We start from the raw sequence: 21,436 nt of genomic DNA, 5'->3' as shown, positions 1-21,436 counted from the left end.
CTTGACATCATCTTAAAGTTGTTTGGAAAGAAATGGAGTGAACACTGAATTCCAGCAGGGGAAGAAGAGGGCCTCTCTATATCCCTGTCAGAATGCCTTTGGTTATCCAAACAGGAGGCCAGTCATCACGTGTTCTCAACCCAGTCGACCAAACAGTGCCTTTTTTTCAGTGTGAGGAATTGTAACTGCTTGCTTTGAAGAAGTCATGGGGTAGAAAACAAATCCTCAAGAATATGTAAAGCAAATCTCCATAACCCTCCTGGTTAATAAATGGAATATATGTGAATATATATGACCATAGTATGTATAAACTATATAGATACACTGAATATATGTTTGGATCTTTGTACACAGTCCCTTAAGGAGTTCCTTGTGAAATTAGTATTTTATAACATTGATACTAGACCCACCTGGCACCATCACTCTCCTTTTTCATTATCATAACCCCCTCTGACGCTCCTAGCTGCCTCTTCTCCAATTTTAATTAAAAGAGGAGAGAAGGGGGCCTCCTTGGATGCTTGCTTCCCGGCGGGCACGTGTGTGCGGCATCTCCCTTCCCCTTTGCCGTCTAAGGCATGTTATTTGAGTGAGACAAATGGACACTCAAAAGAGAAAGCCTTGTGGTCCAGCAGGAAGAATGATATTGGTTTCGTTTCCTCCTCTGTCTCCCCCGATGGCCAGAGAACACCTGTCTCCGCAACCAGTATCGGTGCAGCAATGGGAACTGTATCAACAGCATCTGGTGGTGTGATTTTGACAACGACTGCGGGGACATGAGCGACGAGAGGGACTGCCGTGAGTCTCCGCTTGGCCGAGTTTTCGGGATGATAGGCATTTCCCATTACTCGGAAGGCTGGTCCGCGCCTCCTGGGTGGGGCCTGCAGTCTGGGGCCCCCATGATCAGTGATGCCCATTGAAGTGGCTGGAGAAAACACATTTCCATATTAGATATTTATTATTAATTAAAGCAAACCCACTTAAGTAAGCTAGCTACTCATTGCAAGAGATTTACAAATAAGCGTCGCATGGTTGGAACTGAGCTGATTTGGGAGTCGGGCAGTCTGGGCTCTGACTGTGGCTCTTCCACTGTGAATAGAGCTGGCGACCTGGGGCAGGTGACCAGGTGATAGTCCTTGATTTATAAATTTATTGTTTAGCGTTTTTGGAGATGGGAAACAGGCTTTACCTTGTTACCTCCAATCAGCTGGTGCCGGCTACCTGCCAGGCTCAGGAGAGGTTGTTCTAATTGGTGATGCCAGGTTTGGCCTGGGTTGTGGGAACATTGGTATGTGTGCACGTAGATGTCATCTTTGGACTATGTAATCTCTAAGGTCCAACCACGAAAGTATGTGATTCTGTTTAGCAGGGTTTAAGGACAAACAAATAACTACTTATAATGGATAATCTATTTACCGCAAAGTTGGCCATCTTTCTTCAGTTAATTTTTAGTAGCTTCGACATCGTCTCCTAAGGAGGGGTCAGTCAGTAATGTGTTCACCCGTTCACTCAACACGTGTTTATTGAGGACCATGTGTTCCAGGCTGTGTGATAGGCCTGGGGATAAACTGGTGATCAAAGTGGACACAGAGTTTACAGTCTGAAGGAGGGGTCAGAGAAGTAACCAGCCAGGTACATTCGAGCCACGAGCGCTGTGATGGGGCAGCGCCATGAGCTTCAGGAAGGGCGCCCCCATCAGACTTGGGGAGGTCCTTAGGAAGGGTGGGCAGAGGTGAACCAAGCAGAGGTAGAGGGAGGAAAGTTCCGGGCAAGGGAGCAGCATAGACGAAAGCCCTGAGGCCAGCGTGTGCTGCATGAGCAGGGAAGCAGCGTGGGTTACTGAGAACCTGCGTGGGAGCCATGGGGTAAGGGGAGGGTGGACGGGTGCCTGGGGCCCAGAGTAGCTAGGACCTTTGGACTTTATCAGAAGAACAGTTTGGAACCGTTGAAATGACAGGATAAGATTTTGCCTTTGGAAAGATAAAGGCGTGGGCAGAATGAATGAGGTGGGAGAAAGGCCAGAGCAGGGAAGCCAGAGACCAGTCTGAAGGCTTCTCTTCTTTCAAATATTTTGCCTTTGGAAATCCAGAAGCTCATTTATCATTTTGTGCTATAAGGACAGATTAATGGGTGTGTCCCGTCTCTGTGTACCCACCTTGCCTCTGGCGAAGATATTTTGCCAGCCATCTGTAGAGCACGTGCAGGTTCCTATGCCCCTCCTCCCAGAAAGCAACTTCAGAAACAGTCAACTCGTTAACTCATCTGGGCCCTGCATAGGAGGTTATTACCTGACCTTAATCATTTTTCCTCGGTTTCCTTGGTGGCTGCCTTTCACACGGAGGGAGGGGAGCTTACCAACAGCAGATTTGGGAGAGCACTAGCCTCCCCGTGTGTTTTTCTTTTCTGCAAAAGGGACACTGATCAAACCTCCTGTACCTACCAGGGTCTCAGGAAGGTGTGATATTTGTAAGGGAATAGCCAAAGCTCCTTACAAACATTAATTGATATTAACATCATTGGAGCAGATTCTGCAAAGGAGTTTGTTACGGAAGAGGGTGGGCAAGGAGACACTTCTTAGAATTAACACATTGCAAGAAAACTGCCCAGACGTAATGAGGCGTAGCTGAAGCAGAGAGCTGTAAACTAGATGACCTCGTGTCCAGTAGCTCGGGATTCCTCCTTGGGTTCCTGGGCTTTGGTTTCTACTAGATGGACGAGCTGGGGTCTCATATTGGTTCAGTGTTTTGCGAGGAAGACCTCCCTCCATCTCCTTTCCCACAGCCCCTGAGCTGTGGCCTCACTGGTTTCCATGCAGAGTTTAAGCTTCTCCTCGCAGTGAAGTATGCAGCTGGCTCTGCGCTCCTCCTGTTTTGGTGCAAATGTCAGCCGGGATTGACCCTCCCGAGCCCCTGAGACTTGCTTTCTGCTCTGCTTTCTTGCAATTCCCCGCGGCTCGGGTCCTGGACTAGTCAGATGTGGCAGAGGTGAGGAGGTGAGGGGTGCAGGGTATAAAACGTGGAGCCTGGGAGCCAGGAAGGTGGTGCTTATCTGAGCCTTCCTGAGGGTCTCCCTTATCAAGGAGGAGGGGGCAGGCACCCTGTTTCTGGGCAGGGCTGCAGGAGGGGGCAGGCCGTGGCTGGGCAATGCTGTCTGGAAGTTAAACGAGGCATCCCGTCAGCTGCCAGGGAAGAGGAGAGGCGTGGCAACAAGGGCAGATGTGGGAAGGATGCTATCGGCAGATCCCCCTTCCTCTTCAGCAGACTCCTGCCCTGGGTGGCTGTCAGCCGCTGGGGGTTTTGACGTGAATCCCCTGCAGTCTTGTCGTTTCTGCATTCATCCCCTGCCTCCCACCATGAATTCAATTACGGAGAAGAAACGGAGCTGCAAATAAAAGCGCCGGGCACGTCTGACTGCAGGGTTGCCGCCCGCCTCTTACTTCCTGGTGCTCCCCACCCTCATCCCAGGATTCTGTTCTGTCACGCCATTCCTTGTGGATTGGCTGCTCTAGGAGCAGCCTTCTTTCCCAAAGCCTTTTCTGGAAGGTTCTAGGGCTTATGCTTAAACCCAGATAATTTCTGTTTAGAAGGGGGAGAAAAATCGAATTATGTTCCCATTCTGAGGCAGAAGGGCGAGAGGAAGGATGGGAGGAGAAGTGACATTTGTTTAGAGCCCATTATATTCACATCCTAAGGATGGGTGCTGGCCCCAAACTTGTTTTCTTATTGACCTTCATAATAATGCCAGGAGGGTAGGTATTATCTCCATTTTACAGTAGCGGGAACGGAAGCCCAGGGGGGTTGGGTGAAGTAAGTTGTGGCTGGTGGAATTAAGACCCCTGTCAGGTCTTTGTGTCTGTCATCACAAGCGCTTGCCCACGTTACCTTATCTTCCTTTTGCTGTGGAGAAAACTGAGGCTCAGGAAGGTTAAAATTAATTGCTAGAGGAAGAGGCAGAGCCAGGATTTGAAACCCTGTCTCGCCTGACTGCAGGGCCCCGGTTCCTGCTGCAGAATTTCACCTCACCCTCCCTCTGTCGTCTGTATGGTGAGGACCCAGCTTCGTGTGTAAAACTGGGCCTCCTAATGGTAGTTTCCCAGATGAAGGTATTTCTGCCATTTATTTAGGAAGACACCGTCGCTTCTGAGGGGATCTTAGGAGGTTATCTAGTGGAGCGGTCCCCAACCTTTTTGCACCAGGGACCGGTTTCGTGGAAGACAATTTTTCCACGGACAGGGGGCGGGGGCTGGTTTCGGGGTGATTCAAGCGCATTGATTTATTTTGGTCTCTGTGCAGTCAGACCTCTCTGCTAACGATAATCTGTATTTGCAGCTGCTCCCCAGCGCTAGCCTCACCGCCTCAGCTCCACCTCAGATCGTCAGGCATTAGATTCTCATAAGGAGCGCGCCACCTAGATCCCTCTCGTGCCTAGTTCACAGTAGGGTTCGTGCTCCTATGAGAATCTAATGCCACCGCTGATCTGACAGGAGGCGGAGCTCAGGCGGTAATGTGAGCGATGGGGAGCGGCTGTAAATACAGATGAAGCTTCACTTGCTCACCCACTGCTCACCTCCTGCTGTGCGGCCCAGTTCCTAACAGGCCACGGACCGGTACCAGGGACCCCTGATGTAACTGCATCATGCTGTCTCCCAGCTCAGTGACGGTTTCTCACTCTTCCCAGCCCTGTTCGGATCTGGAAGCCGTCCGTGGAAAGATAGGCCCTTATCTCCCTTGGTTGTAAATTTCAGGTTCTCACGCAGTTTATTTTTCCTGTAAGTCTAGGTTTCAATTCTGTTGTTGAAATTCATATTACAATTAAAATCTGCTTCCTTCTCTTTTTCAGTTGGCTTTCCAGTGGGATGTTTGTATTTGGGGGGAGTTGACTGGACCTAATGAGCATGTTGTCTCCCTTTCCCATCCTAGCTACTACCATCTGTGATCTGGACACCCAGTTCCGCTGCCAGGAGTCTGGGACCTGTATCCCACTCTCCTACAAATGTGACCTTGAGGATGACTGTGGCGACAATAGCGATGAAAGTCACTGTGGTAAGGGGACGTGATGTCCAGGACTCCTCTTCCAGAGGGGGCAGCACCCTGGCTCATGGGATGGGTTGGAAATGGAGGATTTCTGAAAGCCATTGTGGGATTTATGACATCAGCTGCATGGCCACCTCCTCCATTCACATGGTAGGACTGATTCATTCATAAAGTGATGGACCCTGCTTCCTTGCAGAGATGCTGTTCGCATGAGTGTGAGAATTAGGAAGATTTCTTAATGAATTCAGGCAGTTATTAACAGCTATACAGCCTTAGCCCACGCACGCCTCTGGGCAGCTGTGACGTTAGCGTCCTGAAGACTCAGAGCTATACCTTTGTGAACTGTTTTTTTCTTTTTTTTTTTTTAACTGATCTAATTCAGTAAACCCTGTTAGAAGTCAGTGGATGGTACAAACGTTGTTTGAGCATCTGTTTTCTGAATGGAAATTTTTATTTAGGGAAATAGTGTGTTGCAATTGAAGGAGTGGTGGGAATTCTTTAGTTCAGTCCTTTTGATTTCCAAATGAAACACCTGAGGTCCATAGAGGTCAGGGGGCTTATTCAAGGTGACACAGTTAGTTTGTGTCAGAAAAGGGAACTGGGACCGTGTTTCCCACGCCCTTCTTCTTGCGTAATCCTCCCCTGTCAGTTTCACAAGCCCTGTCTTCGTTGATGGGCTCTGGGTACCAAACCCGTAGCTGCTGACTGTCACGGGAGGGAACAATACACAGAGTGCCCCAGCCTGGAGGGGAGTGCGTGTGGGGGCCGGATGCTGACCCCGCCACTGCCAGGGGTCGGTGAGGCCCCGTGGGCTCCCTGCCTGTACACGGGGGCAGGTCCAGTCCAGCTGTGCGTGTGCTTCCGGACGGGGCCTGCATCATCACGAGCGGGGGGTTTGACTCACTGGGACTCAAATAAGGAGAGTGGGGGAAATGCTCCTAGCCTGGATCTCAGAGCACTTTTCTGGGGGGGGGAGTGGTTACATAATTTTCCTTCATCTTTGTAAAAATACGAAGTTCCAGGAAACGGTCCTTGGGGTTTGCACTGTTTTCCCTTCATTCCTCCCACGTCCCCCTCCGCACTCAGAGGGTTAACCTGTGCAGCCAGTTTTGCTCTCGTCGGGAGGAATCGCCACGTGGTTATCTGTTCCTAATGTGTCCTCTCACCCACTCACTGGACAGATGTTGGACCATTAAACGGTGTCCGTCCCTCAGATTCTCTGTTCATGGTTCATTCACGCTGGTGCGCCTGAGTCCACCTCAAGGTCTCAGGTGGTCCCTACCTCAGATCCAGGTCCTCTTCGTGAGTCTCCAGACTGTTTCCTCGTGAATATCTGCTTCCCAGTTCACCATCAACCTCTCTCACTGAGGCAGCCGTCCCCGGGCCCCCGGGCTTGGCTACTCCTGTTTTCCTAGAATCTTTACAATTCCGTGTGAAAATTCTGTTTTGTTAGTATCCCCAGGGCCTACAAAAGATGCTGTCAGTGTAGTTGCCTCTCCTGTCCTGGTCAGACTGCCCTGGTTCATTTGTCTCCGGCCCCCACCCTTCTTGAGACAGCCCCACCGGCCAGCATCCCAGGAGCTCTGCCCACAGGAAGTCACCAGCTTTTCCGTTTTGGGAGCTCAGCACTGATCTCTCTTTCCCTGAGCTGAGCATCTCACATTGATCAGCTCACTCGACATTCTCATTACTCCTGTTCTGAAACCACAGGCTCTATCTCTGGAAGTCTTCTGTTTCTTGAAAATTTGGCTTTCTGGACAGCCAAAGCATTGCTTCCCAACCTTCTTCCCAACATAGGAAGCATAGAAAATGATATTTGTAAAGTGCACCAAGATAAATGGCCAAGGCCGCTGTTGCCTAGAGGCAACTGGTGGCCAGCGTGTGAGGTGTCAGGATCTCAGCACACCTGTGCCCCATCTGCAGCGCACTCCAGTCGTCCCTGGGTATCCACAGGGGATCAGTTCCAGGACCCACCGTGGGTTCCAGAATCCACAGATGCTCAAGTCCCATAGTCGGCCCTCCATATCCACGGATTCCGCATCCACGGATTCAACCAACCATGGATCGTAAACATAGTACATAATGCACAGTTGGCTGAATCTGTGGATGCAAAACCTGAATATCCAGAGGGTCAACTGTACTTGGGCACCATCCTCGAGGACTTCCCATCCCTGGTTAAAGTCTTCACGCGTGCGTTCTGGATCATCAGCAATAATAGGGATATTGGGTGCATCTCTAACCCTTAGGAGCTTTGACCTCAGAGACAGAATTCCAGGCAAGCTTTTGTGCTCAGATCCTTGTCTGTGGTCTCACCTGCAGAAATGCACCAGTGCCGGATTGACGAATACAGCTGCAGCTCTGGCATGTGCATCCGCTCCTCCTGGGTGTGTGACGGGGACAACGATTGCAGAGACTGGTCCGACGAAGCCAACTGTACTGGTCAGTGTTCCCTGGACTCCCTGAGCGGCACTTACCTGCTCGTGTGCTGGGTAGCACTGCAGCCCTGCGTGATCGCAGAATCTAGGCTCTAAGAAATGGACCTTAGAGACCAACGAGATCAGTGCTTCTCAGAGAGCTGGTCTGCAATAAGCTTGTGCCAAAAATTTAACCAACTCTCTGCCTCCTTCACTGAGAAGGTCTTGCCATGAAAACATGTTCAACTGAACAGTCTCCTGAGTGATAGAGTTGATTTACATTTTGGCTCAAGCTTGTTTTCCTTAGGACCAGTAACAGAGTTTACAGACTGACCCCTGGTCTGGGGACCATACACTGAGTAGCATTGAACTAGCTCATGTTTTGGAATGCAGCATCAAGGGGTTCCCTAAACAGTGAAAGCTTAAGTTGTGCTTGCACCTGTTTTGGGTAAGATTTTATTGAAAATAAATTTGGAAACAACATTAGAGTATGAGAGGAAGGCTGGGTGGTGTAAGGTGGAAGTAATGTTGTAATTCTCCTGTTGGGTGTTAAGTTCACTCACATTCACTCCACTGCTTTTTGTGAATGAACGAATGAACGAGGGCCGTATACATCATGGTGGACTCGGGGAGAGCAAGGAGTTGGGGAAGTTGTGGAGGCAGGAAAACAAAGCCCACTACTGATGAGTAAATTTTCTCTGCAGCCTCCTCTAGAAATTGTCATTCAGTTCTACCCTAAATCACTCCAGTGATGGAGGTAAAGATGTTTCCTTTAACCCTTTTGTGGCGAGGGCAGATCTGGTCATTCAGGCTTCATTTTGCCATCCACTGTTACTGGATCTTCACTCTCGCGAATTAAATCCCTTAAGTCCCGTGTCTTCATCTCCCTTTCCCCCACAGTACCCCAGCAGTTCTTACACACTGCCCAGCATCCGGGAGCTCAGAGCATGCCTCCTAATTTGTAAAAGCAAATAAAAAGTAGTTCTGTTATCATGTCCCACACTTACATATCAGTGTGTTATGCTTTGCTTTAGATTTGGTTTGTGAAGGGCAGAAATGATCTTTTACTCCTCTATATTCTCCCAGTGCCCAGTTCAGAGAACCTCTGTTGATTGGGTAATTGTACACAACTGTAACTCTCCATTCATTTTACTTTAGAGGTGACCTTACGTGGCTTTAAGGAGTAAACGGAGCTCCTCAAAGGCCAGGTACATCACACCGGCTGATCTGTGATGTTACCAGATTCCACTCCCTCGTAAACTTCCCCCCCAACCCCAGTATCTTTTCTGGCGCAGTCTCGGTGTCTGCGCCTCTGCTTCTGGAAGGACTGCAGGCGATTGCTTCTCTCCAGGTGCAAGCCTGGCCCGCAGAAGGAGGAATAACCAAGGTCCGCAGAGGAACTGCCATCAGCCCAGGAAGCGTATGAGTGCTGTTCGGAAACTTTGAGTTGGCCAGATAGTTGGTTAATAAATTAGAGGGGTGCACCTGGGCATTTCCGTTTGTAAATTGCGGTATTGAACGAGACTGAACATCTTGTTAGCACAAGCACGTTAGTCAAACTTGTGTTTTAGGTGCATGTGTCGATCCTCCACAGAGAATGAACAGCTTCATTTCTGTGGGTGGGCTTGTCGCAGACTCCTCGTCTTATCTCTGGTTTTCTCTGGCAGGGCTACCTGGGGAAGTGTAGAGTGCTTGCACCACAACTGCAGCCTTGTTCCAATGGCTGTGCTTCCAAACCTTTTAAAGATGATTCTCCTTGTTCGTCATCTCAGAATAGTCGGGGGTCAGATGTGAGCTCATTTTGATGTGTGGCGGGTTACTTCATTTCCTGGCCTAGTAAATTAAGTCACTTGCAGAGCCAAAGAAAATGGGTCCACTGACTTCCTGTGGGCCTCAGCTCTCATGCATGGTCTGTGCCGGGCATTTTCTTGGCTCTTCCCCTCCCCCTGTTTTGCTTTCCATGGAATTGAGTTTCTTTTATCCCTCCCCCCCACCCCCCCCCGCATTGATTTTGAACGTAAACGTTTCATTTCTGTTCTTTTAGCTGTTGCCTTAGACGTATTCCTAATATCTTTCCCCTCCCCTAGACCTGCTTTGATTCCAGTCTCTGATCACAGTTTCAATACTGACGTACTTAGTATATATTTAGTATTTTAAAACACGAAATACTTCGTATTTTAGTTTTACGCTTTAAAAATCCTAAAATTAGTCATCATTATTTTTTAGTGACCACACTTATTTATAGGTACCTACCTGTCTACCATTTCTGCTTCTTGTACCTAATGCTTCCTTTCTGTGCACGTCCTTCAGTGTTTCTTGTAGCAGGAATCTGTGAGTAGTAAACTTCAAGTTTTTGTTTATAGAAACATGTCTTTATTTTGATCTCAAAGCTGAATTCTGATGGATCTGGGTTTCTAGATTTGTAGTAATTTTCCCTAAGTATTTTGATGGAATTATTCCCTTTCTTTCTGGCCTCTTTTGTATTGATTTAAATTCTCCTCTCAGATTATCTGTTCAAACAACAGTCTGACATTCTTTTCTCTCCAGTTGTCTCTAGGTTTTTTGCATTTTGTGTCTTTGTTATTCAGTTTCACCTACCTAGGTGTGGGAGTATTTTTATTTATCCTATTTGTTTTCCTTCTAAAATCTGAGGATTTAATCTTTTTCATCAATTCTGGGAAATTACAGCCACTATCTTTTCAGCTATATCTATTTGCTACTTTGTCTACTCTTGTCTTCAGCAGCATCTATCAGCCATTTGCTGGACTGTCTCATTCTGGTGTTCATGCCTCTGGTTTTCATATTTGCTGTCTTCTTATGACTGTGTGCTAGACTCTGAGTTACTTCCTCAGATTTCTCTTCCAGTTCAACAATTCTCTTTTCAGCTGGATCTACTCTGCTGTTTCACACACCCACTGAGCTGTTTTTATTTCCATGGCTATGTTTTTTATATCTAGAATTTCAATTTGGTTCTTTTTTTATGTATATAATTTTTGGTGTACTATATGTATGCTTTAAATTTATTTATTTATTTATTTATTTTTGGCTGCATTGGGTCTTCGTTGCTGTGCACAGGCTTTCTCTAGTTGCGGCGAGTGGGGGCTACTCTTCGTTGCAGTGCACAGGCGTCTCATTGCAGTGGCTTCTCTTTGTTGTGGAGCATGGGCTCTAGGCACGCGGGCTTCAGTAGTTATGGCACACAGGCTCAGTAGCTGTGGCTCGTGGGCTCTAGAGCGCAGGCTCAGTAATTGTGGCGCACGGGCTTAGTTGTTCCGCGGCATGTGGGATCTTCCCAGACCAGGGATCGAACCCACGTCCTCTGCATTGGCAGGTGGATTCTTAACCACTGCGCCACCAGGTAAGTCCCTCTATTTGATTCTTTTTCAAATTCTGCCTTTTATTTTTCAGTGCGCTTTTCTTTATGCTTTATGTTATTTTTTTACATTATTAATCATTCAAGTTGTGTTGATATTAGCATTTCTTTTTCTTCATTCATTCCTAATAGTCCAGTGCTTTATAATAAGGCAGTGCTTTTGTTGTCACAGTAATTAATTCATCTCTTCTGCCCCACTTTTATTTGGCTAATGCTTTTGATCAGGTGTCACAGAGGGTCTTGCTGAGTCAGGAGAGATCTGCCCAAGTCAGAGAATAGGTAGGAGGATAATGGCCTCTATTAGAAACCCTGGTATTCTAATTTCATGATCATTTGCCCCATTAGCCTTTCTATTCTTAGAGTCACAATGAATCCTGCTATGCAAAGGATTCTTCATCTTCCCCAAATTCTTTAGTCTGTGTTAAAGTCCATCTCTTTCATCCTTGTAATTAAAAAATATTATCGATTGAGCATGTATCATTCATCGGGCACTCAATGTCAGAGAGCTAGTAAGTTACTCAGAAGACAGAAAAATTCAGAAAAAGGGAATATGTTAAGCATTCCAGCCCTACCTGGCCACTTGAATGAAATGGTGCAAATTAATTAGTCTTTCTTGGCTCAGCTTCTGTGATGGAATCTGGAGATCTCAAACATGCCTCCCAGAATTGTCATTTGGAAACTCCATTAACACTCTGAAATTGTTTTCAACTGGAATTGAAATGGATAGGCTGAATAATAACAAGTACATCAGTATGGCAATGAGTTTAGGCGACAGTATTTTTTATGAAAGCGAGCAAGGCTTTGGTGAGGAACTTTTTAAAGGGCTGTCAGATTTGTAAAACCAATAAATCAGAAGTATTCTAGGCAATGGCTGTTACTGGGGCAAAGCTCATGTAACATGCATGATACACTTACTCCTCTTATCAGAGATACGTATATTTTAAAGAGATGTTTAATGCATTCTGATTGCCAAAGGCCGTAAAATATTGAAACTTCCTGTAGACTTATTTGCATGCTACCGGATATAGCCTTGGTCTTTGAGGAGATAAGACAACAGATGATGGACAACCGTTTGTTGTAAAGTGGTTTGAAAAAGCAGGTGCTTTGTATTTCAGACTATTGCAAAAAAAATAGCTTCAAAGGCAGTAGAAATTCTAGAGGGCATTGGAAGCCCGTTTTCCCAACCCTTGAGTCACTATTACCAGCCATCTCGATTGAATAAATAACTATGGTGTGCACTCAACAACCCACTTTTGTTTGTTTTGCCTCCTTCTGTTGCTAGAACGTCCTGTCCGCACAGTTAAACCAAGAGAGCCCGTCTGTCTTGGTTATATTATTTTATGCCAGTTGTAAGCAAGGCCAGCCCTGGCTTTCAGCAACAAACAGACACAAACTGCTCTCTGTGTCAGAGGAGGAAAGGGAAATCTGATGCAGAAGACGCTTAGTATTGTTGGTTGGGGTTGAGGCAGATACTATGCATTTGAAATAGTCTTTGACCGAGGTTTTGGGACGCTTTCTAAACGACTTCCAGGTGGCCTCAGCCCATGTATGCAGATGAACCTGTTAATTTATAACAGTGGCTCTGTTTCACTTGCCTTTTTTTTTTTTTTCCTTTTTTTTCTTTTAATGACTGTAGAGAACGCCACATATTATTGGCTGGTAGATGTCTCTCTCAACTGTCCAGAAAGTTAGATAATTCTAGGTTTTGGGTACATCTTTTATTCTCCTCAGACCTGAGGTTTTCCACATTTCAAATTGGGTGGTTTATTTAGAATTATAAAATCATGGCCTTTCAGAACTTACAGGGGTCCTTAGATATGAATCTAGATGATGAAATTGAGGCCTCCACACAGTGGGGACCAGCTTTAGGACCCAGCCCCCTGAGCACACACTGCCTGTCCTTATCCTGCAGAATCTGGATGAGTGAGAAGATAAAGTAGCCAGGTGGAGAAAGCACAGGCTTTGGATTTGGACAGCCCTGGTGCTATGACTTCATTATCTTTGTGAATGTGGGCGAGCTTCTTAGTGTCCTAAGCCTGTTTCTCATCTGTAAAAGGGGGAATCCTTCTTACCTCATAAGTTGTTGTGAAAGTGACTGATTTTTTAACATGTATATCTGTGCTTGTAACACTGATAAACTCAGAGCCTCAAGCTGTTGCCCATTCAGGAGGCTGCATTCTACCTTAAGGGCAGCCCCAGGTCATACCTGTGATCTAGTACAAGCCTCCTCTCCACTTGGCCCCTGATGGTGATGGGAGCACGGAGGTGAGGGACGTCTTGACCATTTCTCTCTTCTCTTTCGCTGGCAGCCATCTATCACACCTGTGAGGCCTCCAACTTCCAGTGTCACAACGGGCACTGCATCCCCCAGCGGTGGGCGTGTGACGGTGACATGGATTGCCAAGACGGTTCTGACGAAGACCCAGTCAACTGTGGTAAATGCAAATGCTTTGGCCCCCACCCAGAGCATTTCCCGTGTCTGCTGTTCAGGAAAATAGACAACAGACAGGCCAGGAAATGGAATAGTGTCCCGCTGTGCCCGGGTACCCACTCTGACCACTAGTGAGCCCGCAATTTCTGTGTGGCACTGCCGTGCAATGTGTAGGCCTGGGTTATGTAGTCTTAATTCTTGGGCAAGCAGGTTACCTCACTGCTTGTCCATAACAACTTTGAAGAAAAGAAATAGAAACCCACTAACCCACCTGGAGTGCTAAATGCAGTCACATTACCAGTGTTCTGCCAGAAATTAGCCAACAGTTCCTATATAAATGGCATATTTTATGTCTAAGAGGTCTCTGTTATGGCCTCTTGGGAAGATGGCTTACCACTTGTTAAGGCAGAGCTTTTTCAATATGATCTATTTAAAAAAGGATTCTGAGATAATCATTTGAATTTTACCACAAAATAGCTGCCATACAAACACAATACTTAAAATGCTTTTTCACACCACATTTTTAAAAAATTTTGTTTTATATTGGAGTATAGCTGATTTACAATGTTGTGTTAGTTTCAGGTGTACAGCAAAGTGATTCAGTTACACATACACATGTATCTATTCTTTTTCAGATTCTTTTCCCATATAGATTATTACAGTGTATTGAATAGAGTTCCCTGTGCTACACAGTAGGTCCTTGTTGATTATTTTATATATAGTAGTGTGTACATGTTAATCCCAACCTCCTAATTTATCCCTCCCCCCAACCTTTCCCCTTTCACACCAAATAGTTTTAAAGCTCTCTCTCCTTATCCTCTTGCCGTGTGTCTGTGGGAAAGACTCCCTGTTTTGTCCTTATAGTCTCAGTACTCTGCTCACGCAATAGTTCTGACACTTCTTGGCCACCAAATGTGTGTTTTCCATACCAAGCAATTCCCCGACACCAGCGTGTCCTACAATTTAACTCAATCCTGACACTGTCTTCCTCAAGACAGTGTCACATCCCACAGGGGAAGGGCTCAGTCCCACGAGACATTCCCCCACTTCAGATGCCAGTCACAAGTCCTATGTTGTCACATTTCTTCTGATCAACCAGCTATACATCTGGGTTCCTACAACCTCTTCTTTGGGTTTGATAGTTTGCTAGAATGGCTCAGAGCACTCAGTGAAACAACATTTTTCAGTTTATTATAAAAGGTTATGATAAAGGAGAGAGGTGAACAGCCAGATGGAAGAGAGCCCAGAGCCCAGGGCAAGGTATGGGGAAGGCCATGGGCCTTCCACGCCCTCTCCAAGCCCCACCACCCTCCAAGCACCTCCACGTGTTCAACAGCCTGGAAGCGGTCTGGACCGCCTACTTTTGGGATTTGGGGGTGGGGCTTCATCACTTAGGCATGATCCATCATGAACTCAGTCTCCAGATCTCTCCTCTTCCTGGAGTGGGGATGGGCTGGAAAGCTCCAAGCCTCTAATCGTGGCGTGGCTTTTCTGATGACCAGCCCCCCCAGTCACCTCATTAGAACAAAAGACACTCCTGTCACCCAGGAAATTATAAGGGTTTTAGGAGCTTGATGCCAGTAACCAGGGGCAGAGACCAATATACATCTTTTCTGTTATTTCATACCATACATCCCTAATTTTCATGGGGTTGTAATCATTGTCTGCATGCTGTTCTATATATTCTGCTCCTTTCATGGCACGATATTAAACAAAGATGTTTCCATACATCTGTATTTTTCTGTGGTTAGCATTTTCATGGCAGATGCCTTTTCTCTTTGTATTGCTATAACGTAGTTTTACTTAGTCCCTCCCTGGTTGAGTAATTTCAGTTTCATACTGTCATGCATAGTAAAACTGTTCGTGTCCTTGGAAATGAAGTCTTCGTTTTCCTTTGAGGTACTTCCTGGGGTATGTCCCTCAATATGGAAGTGCTGGGTCAAAGGTTCTGATCGATTTCCACGGCTCTCATTAAGCGTTTCCAGATTTTATTTCCAAGTGATTATACTGAAAGGCTCTCCATCAGTAATATATCGTATGTTTCCCCAAGCCTCCCTTGATTTTATCTTTTGAGTTGTTTTCACTAATTTAGTGAGTGGGCATTTGTCTTGTACAATTTAAAATTTATACTTTTGAAAAGCCTTTTTATGCTGAGTGACATTAACTATTTCCCCAATTCATGGTACTCCTTTACTGTTTCTGTTTGACGTCCTTTGAACAGTCTCCTAAGAATGATGACTTTTTACGGGATTAAAACACATTTTCTTGCCTTATCCCTGATCCTCCTGGGACCATTCCACCAAGAGTTGGGTTTGCAACTGACCTGCTGGAAGTGATTTTTAAGCCACACGTCTGGCGGTAGCTCTCTGTTCAGGAGAAGGGGTGACCTAGTGCTAAGAATTCTATGCTAAGTGTGAAACCTAAGATTCTTAACATCTCTGGGACAAACTTTCTCCAATAGGGCTTTGGTTTACAATTCCCCAAGAATTAAGGCGGTGACTAATTTAAGAGTGTCCTCCTTTTTTCCATCCACTTGAAGCTTTTCTTTTACTTTTCATTAAAAAAAAAAAAAAATTTTTTTTTGAGTAGGTAAGAAAAATCTGCTCAGTTCCCTCCCTTTGTTGTGTATCCTTTCAGAATCATCTGCTCAGTTCCCTCCCTTTGTTGTGTATCCTTTCAGAATATTTTTGTGCATATATGCAGATTTAAATATACTACGTGTTCTTGTCCTGTTTTACACATGTGGTCTGCCACGTACCTTGGTTTTCCACATAACTGTATATCTAGGACTTGTTTTTACGTAGTGCTTCTTCAGTCTCTTTGTAACAGGCTAGTGTTCCTGTGTACAGTAATTTATTACACAGTCCCCTATTGACGGATACATAGGTGGTTTTCAATCTACTACAAACAGTGCTGCAATGAATAACCTTGTGCCTCCGTTATTTTTCACTCGTGTAGGTAGATTACTTTTCTTAAGTGCCATTGCTGGGTCACCGTATGTATACGTCTGTAATAGTGATAGCCCTCCGTAGGGTGGCACAAATTTATACCCGCCCCCTCCCCAGCCCCCCCGGCCAAACAACGATGTGAGTGCCTGCCTGTTTCCTTATTCTGCTGCTTCTTGAATCACATTCCAGAGAAGAAGTGCAACGGATTCCGCTGCCCGAATGGCACCTGCATCCCGTCCAGCAAACACTGCGATGGTCTGCACGACTGCTCGGATGGCTCAGACGAACAGCACTGTGGTGAGTTCTCACCCTGCCCGGGGGCGCCTTGTGGCTGTGAGCGAAGGGCACACGTTGGACTAAGTGCTTTCATTTCCCCAGTACCTGCCTGCAGTTAGCTTGTAAATGCGGTGACCCCAGGTTCTCGACCAGGGCTCTGAGAGGGATGGAGTTGGGGAGGTGCGGTTTGGGGGAAGGAGAGCAGGGGAGGGAGCCGTGGTGGGTGACTGTGGAATTAGGTCATGGTCCATGATCATCTTTGTTCAGCTGCAGTATGTCCTGTGAATGGACCAATGGTTTGGAATTGGACACTTATTTCTCCTACTTCATTGGTTTTCCTAGTTGCTGACTATCACTCGGGTAACAGTTTTAGGCCCAGTGACCCTTTTTATGCCCAGTTTTTTTGGACCTGGAAAGGTTGTCTGGAGTCAGTGGTGCCCATCCTGGGAAAGAGCAGGCTGGAGACCCAGGGACAAGCCAGCGTGGCAGTTCAGGTCTGAAGGCCGCCTTCTCGCCGTGTCTTCACGTGGCCTCCTCTGTGCCTGCATCTCGGGTGCCTCTTATATGGACACCACTCCTATTGATCCTTTTGATCAATTTATCAATTGATTTATCTCCCTTAACCTGGATTACCTCTGTAAAGTCCTGTCTCCAAATACAGTCACACTGGGGATTAGGGCTTCAACATAATATAAATTGGGGGCGGGGGAATTCCCTTGCGGTCCAGTGGTTAGGACTCTGTGCTTTCACTGCCGAGGGCTCAGGTTCGATCCCTGGTCGGGGAACTAGGAACCTGCAAGCTGCGCGGCATGGCCAAAAAAAACAAAAAAGGAAAGAAATCAATCAATCAATCAATCAATCAATTGGGGGGGCACAATTCAGTCTGTAACATCGGTCCTTCATAGAAACAGTTTGCCAAGCCCCATATTGGAGAGTCAGTATTTTATTGACAGTGGTTAAGATCATGGGCTTTGACGTCAGGCAGCTCTGGGATTCAGGTTTGGCTCCACCCTCATCCGCTGTGCGCTCTTGGCAAAATACTTAGCACTGCCATCCCCTGTGCTTCATTTGGAAAACAGGAGAGTAAAACCTCTCATCGTATTGTCCTGGGAGTTTAACGACGTACTAAAGCTCAGGGTTTGCACAAAGCAAGCGCTCGGTGACTGTGCCTGTTACTCCCGTCTCCCGAATGCGCGTCTGGCCAGGGTGCATCCTCCCAGGGCCCACGAGGCCTCCAGCCCCGGGGGCTCACGGCCTCCTTCCCTTGCTGAACCCTTCCAGAGCCCCTCTGTACTCGCTTCATGGACTTCGTGTGTAAGAACCGCCAGCAGTGCCTCTTCCAGTCCATGGTGTGTGACGGCATCATCCAGTGCCGCGACGGCTCGGATGAGGATGCGGTGTTTGCGGGATGCTGTGAGTGGGGCAGGGGGAGGGGGGTCGCTCACGGGCACTGGAGAGACTAAGGGGTGGTGGGCTGCCTGGGGACCTGCCTCCGTCTAGTTTACAAGGTCTCGATTGAGGGTCCAGTCTTGCCTTTTCTGAGAAAGCTCACCTTTGTTGCTTCGGAAACTTGCTTGTTAGTTGTACAGATAAACGGGAGGACAGAGGATGACCGAGACCTTGGCCCACATGTCAACTTCACCCACAGGCTTTCTCGTGCCCCCATCACTGAGTGGCCCCCTTGCCTTGCTGCAGTGTCTTCACCGCACTCACTTCCACTTCGCACGCTGTACACTTATTTTGTGGACTGCCTCCCCCAGCTGGAATGTGTGTGCGTGAGAGCAGCTCTTGGTCTCATTCACTGCTGCAGCCCCGTCCCCAGCACTGCCCTGCGCGTGTTACATTGGCTTGGCCAAAAAGTTCGTTCGGGGTTTTCGGTAGTGCCACGGACAAACCCGAACGAACTTTTTGGCCAACTCAATAGTAGGTACTTGCGTCAGTCTGCTTGGGATGCCAAAACAGAGGACCACAGACTGGGGGCCTTCAACAACAGAAAGGTAATCTCTCACAGTTCTGGAGGCTGTACATCCAGGGTGAAGATGGCGGCAGGGTTGGCTTCCTCTGAGGCCCCTCTGCTTGGCTTGTGGACGGCCGTCCTCTCCCTGTGTCTGCACCTGGTCTTCCTGCTGTGCCTGTCTGTGTCCTCATTTACTCTTCTTATAAGGACACCAGTCCTGTGAGATGAGGGCTCCACCCTCATGACCTCACTTCAACTTAATTACCCCTTTCAAGACCTTATCTCCAAATACAGTTGCATTCTGAGTTGCTGGGGCCAGGCCTTCAGCTGACTGACTTTCGAGGGATCCTTCAGCCGTGCAATCTCTTGGTGGAGGACATTTGTTCTTTCCTCTCGTTTCCAATCAGCAGTGTTATATTGAGCTCTTCGGTGTAGAAGCAATCTGGATTTTTCGGGTGTCTGTTCCTTCCCTAGCCCCAGGCCCCGAGTTCCACAAGGTGTGTGATGAGTTCAGCTTCCAGTGTCAGAACGGAGTGTGCATCAGTTTGATCTGGAAATGCGACGGGATGGACGACTGCGGAGATGACTCTGACGAAGCCAGCTGTGGTAAGGAGACCTGCGATCTGCCTCCTCGCGTCCCTCATCTCCGGGTTGACGGCGCCTGAAGTTAAGGAGGGGGCGCTCGGCCCACTCCGCCACCGGCTTTGCCATCTCCTTCCTCAGCCACAGTTCCTGCCAGTTCTTGAATCTGCGTGTAAGGAATTGAGTCTTCAAGTGAGAACCTACCCCCTAGCAGGGGTTAGGGAGTATTTACTCCGTTTTCTTTTCTTTCCCCAGTTAGGAAGTTCACGTTATATATAAGGAATACGATAGAGGAATTATGATAAATATTTTGGAATGTGCTTCCCCCTCCCCTGTAAAGGTTACAGATGCCACAACGTAATAGAAATCACTGTCACCATCACATTATCATCCGTAGTTAGGTCACTCCTTTGGTGAAGTGTCAAAATTAAAACTCGGGTATCATTAGCAAGACATAGAGGCGTAGGTCAGGGAATGTGAGATGGAATCCAGGAAGGTGGGCTTTTGCTTGTGGATATGCCCTTGTCTCCCGATGGGTCCAGGAAGCTGCCTTCTCCTTCTCTGGGAGGGTCGGGTGGGCTGCCTTGGGTGAGGGGCCTGTGTGTCCTTGGAGCTCTGTGCTCACACCGTGCGGGGCAGACGACTGACCATGCGGTTCACCCCCCAGAAAACCCCACGGAGGCCCCCAACTGCTCCCACTACTTCCAATTCCAGTGCGAGAATGGGCACTGCATCCCCAGCAGGTGGAAATGCGACAGGGAGAACGACTGCGGGGACTGGTCTGATGAGATGGTCTGTGCAGGTGAGGGTCCGGGGCAGCCCCATCGCTGAGACATCCAGCGTCCTCCCACCCGTTCACACAGAATCCAGCTCTGTCTCTTTGGTGCCTGGCTTAGGCAGGGATTTTTTGGGGGGTGGGGCAGGGGGTAACTCTCTGAGTTCTTTTCTCTCCCCCTCCCACTGTGAAATCAGCACGGTTGATTTCTCCTGTTCGGAGGGTTACGCTTTCCAGGGCACAGTGAGGACTTCAGAGCCTGGCTACCCCGAGTGTGGCCTGCAGACCCACAGCTCCTTGTTAGAATCTGCGGCCTCTGACCCCGCCCGAGGCCTCGCTCCTGACTCAGCGTATGCGTTGTAACGAGCGTTCTGGGCGATGCACGGGCCGTGACACATTTATGTGTACGTGACACACGCCAGGGCAGCACTGGTGCGGGCGGCGTGCCCGTCCCTTTCCTTCTTGGTGTTCTTGTCGCGGAGCTGGTCTCGGGATGGTTGGGGTTAAGTTAAGTGGAACAGGGTTTATCCTCCGTAGGAATTAATTCTCCCACCCAGCCTGTGCGTTCCGAGTCCTTCCACCAGCCTGCCTGAGCCCCTGCGAAAACTAACTCATCCGAACGTTAGCCCAAATCAAATCAAATAGGTAAGGTGAACCCGCTCCAGAGAAGGGAAGAGAATACAGTCTGTTCTGACACCCCATCATAAATGATTTTTCGCTGTTCAGAACTGTGCCTGACACTGGCCTCCCTGGGCTGGTGCAGCTAAATCTGGGACATCCATACTAGGTTTGGGGACACATTTGGGTCTGAGATCAAGCTTCCTGTAACATTTTGGGTTTCCTTGCTTGGTGTTTTCCTCAGATTCACATATTCTTCCCTCCCCTACTCCCGGGCCCTCTACGTGTCTGCCCAATTACTACCGCTGCAGCAGTGGGGCCTGCGTGATGGACAGCTGGGTGTGTGACGGGTACCGAGATTGTGCAGACGGCTCGGATGAGGAAGGCTGCCCCTCGCCTGGTGAGTGCTGGACCCGGCCCTGGCCCGTGGCACCTGCTTTAAGGACAGGACCTGTGGGGCTACACCCTGGGCACAGCCTGGCTGAGGGCAGAATCCTGCCCTCTGGGACTCTGCTCTGTGGCCAGGCCCCTTCTCACCTCCAGAGCAGGGAGACCCCAGGGAACTCAGAAGTCATCTTCTATCACTGCCCTCTGATCTTCCTGCAGGGAAAGGCCAGCCGCCCTGCTTTCCTCCTTGGCTGTGGTTGGGTCTCCTTTGCTTCCTCTCCACAGGAGGTTACCATGGGAATTATAGGGGAGGTGTCTGCGTGTATTAAACTCTCGGGGAGGGGCGGGCGGGGTACAGAACCCGAGTGTCTGGCTTGCTAGTTGGCGGCCATCCTATTAAAAGAAGGGTAAGCACTGCCATCTAGTGGCTGAACACAGAGAGGCTCTGGAGGTCTGTGAGCGACCGTATTGCTGGATGTCTTGGTGAACCGTGAGACCGCCGCCTAGGGCACACCCTTAACTGCAGGCAGAATTGTATCCTTTCCTAAATAGGTTTCCATTTCAAACTCAGTTATAATAAAATAATAGATCGTTGCTTGCCATGGTTTACATAATTCTTTTCAGCAAACTTATAGGTCAATAGTC

At 48.0% G+C, this 21,436-nt stretch overlaps 1 protein-coding gene across 4 annotated transcripts in view; it reads left to right on the top strand.

Annotated features, from left to right (window-relative positions):
• The window catches only part of SORL1 (sortilin related receptor 1), a 160,776-nt gene that overhangs the window by 101,676 nt on the left and 37,664 nt on the right, over positions 1-21,436 (top strand). For 3 of the 4 annotated variants that reach the window (XM_082410852.1, XM_082410850.1, XM_082410853.1), the window contains 9 exons: positions 682-795; positions 4,917-5,039; positions 7,350-7,469; positions 13,127-13,252; positions 16,386-16,493; positions 17,754-17,885; positions 18,904-19,035; positions 19,679-19,813; positions 20,649-20,804. In XM_082410852.1, the coding sequence (XP_082266978.1) occupies positions 682-795; positions 4,917-5,039; positions 7,350-7,469; positions 13,127-13,252; positions 16,386-16,493; positions 17,754-17,885; positions 18,904-19,035; positions 19,679-19,813; positions 20,649-20,804 (1,146 nt within the window). The remainder of the gene's footprint in view (positions 1-681; positions 796-4,916; positions 5,040-7,349; positions 7,470-13,126; positions 13,253-16,385; positions 16,494-17,753; positions 17,886-18,903; positions 19,036-19,678; positions 19,814-20,648; positions 20,805-21,436) is intronic. The other variant, XM_082410851.1, reaches the window with a different exon arrangement.

This window comes from Balaenoptera physalus (assembly GCF_965194825.1).
Source record: "Balaenoptera physalus genome assembly, chromosome: 10".
Taxonomy (NCBI): Eukaryota; Metazoa; Chordata; class Mammalia; order Artiodactyla; family Balaenopteridae; genus Balaenoptera; species Balaenoptera physalus.
The sequence above is the reverse complement of the archived record's forward strand: the minus strand, read 5'-3'. Positions and strand labels throughout refer to the sequence as shown.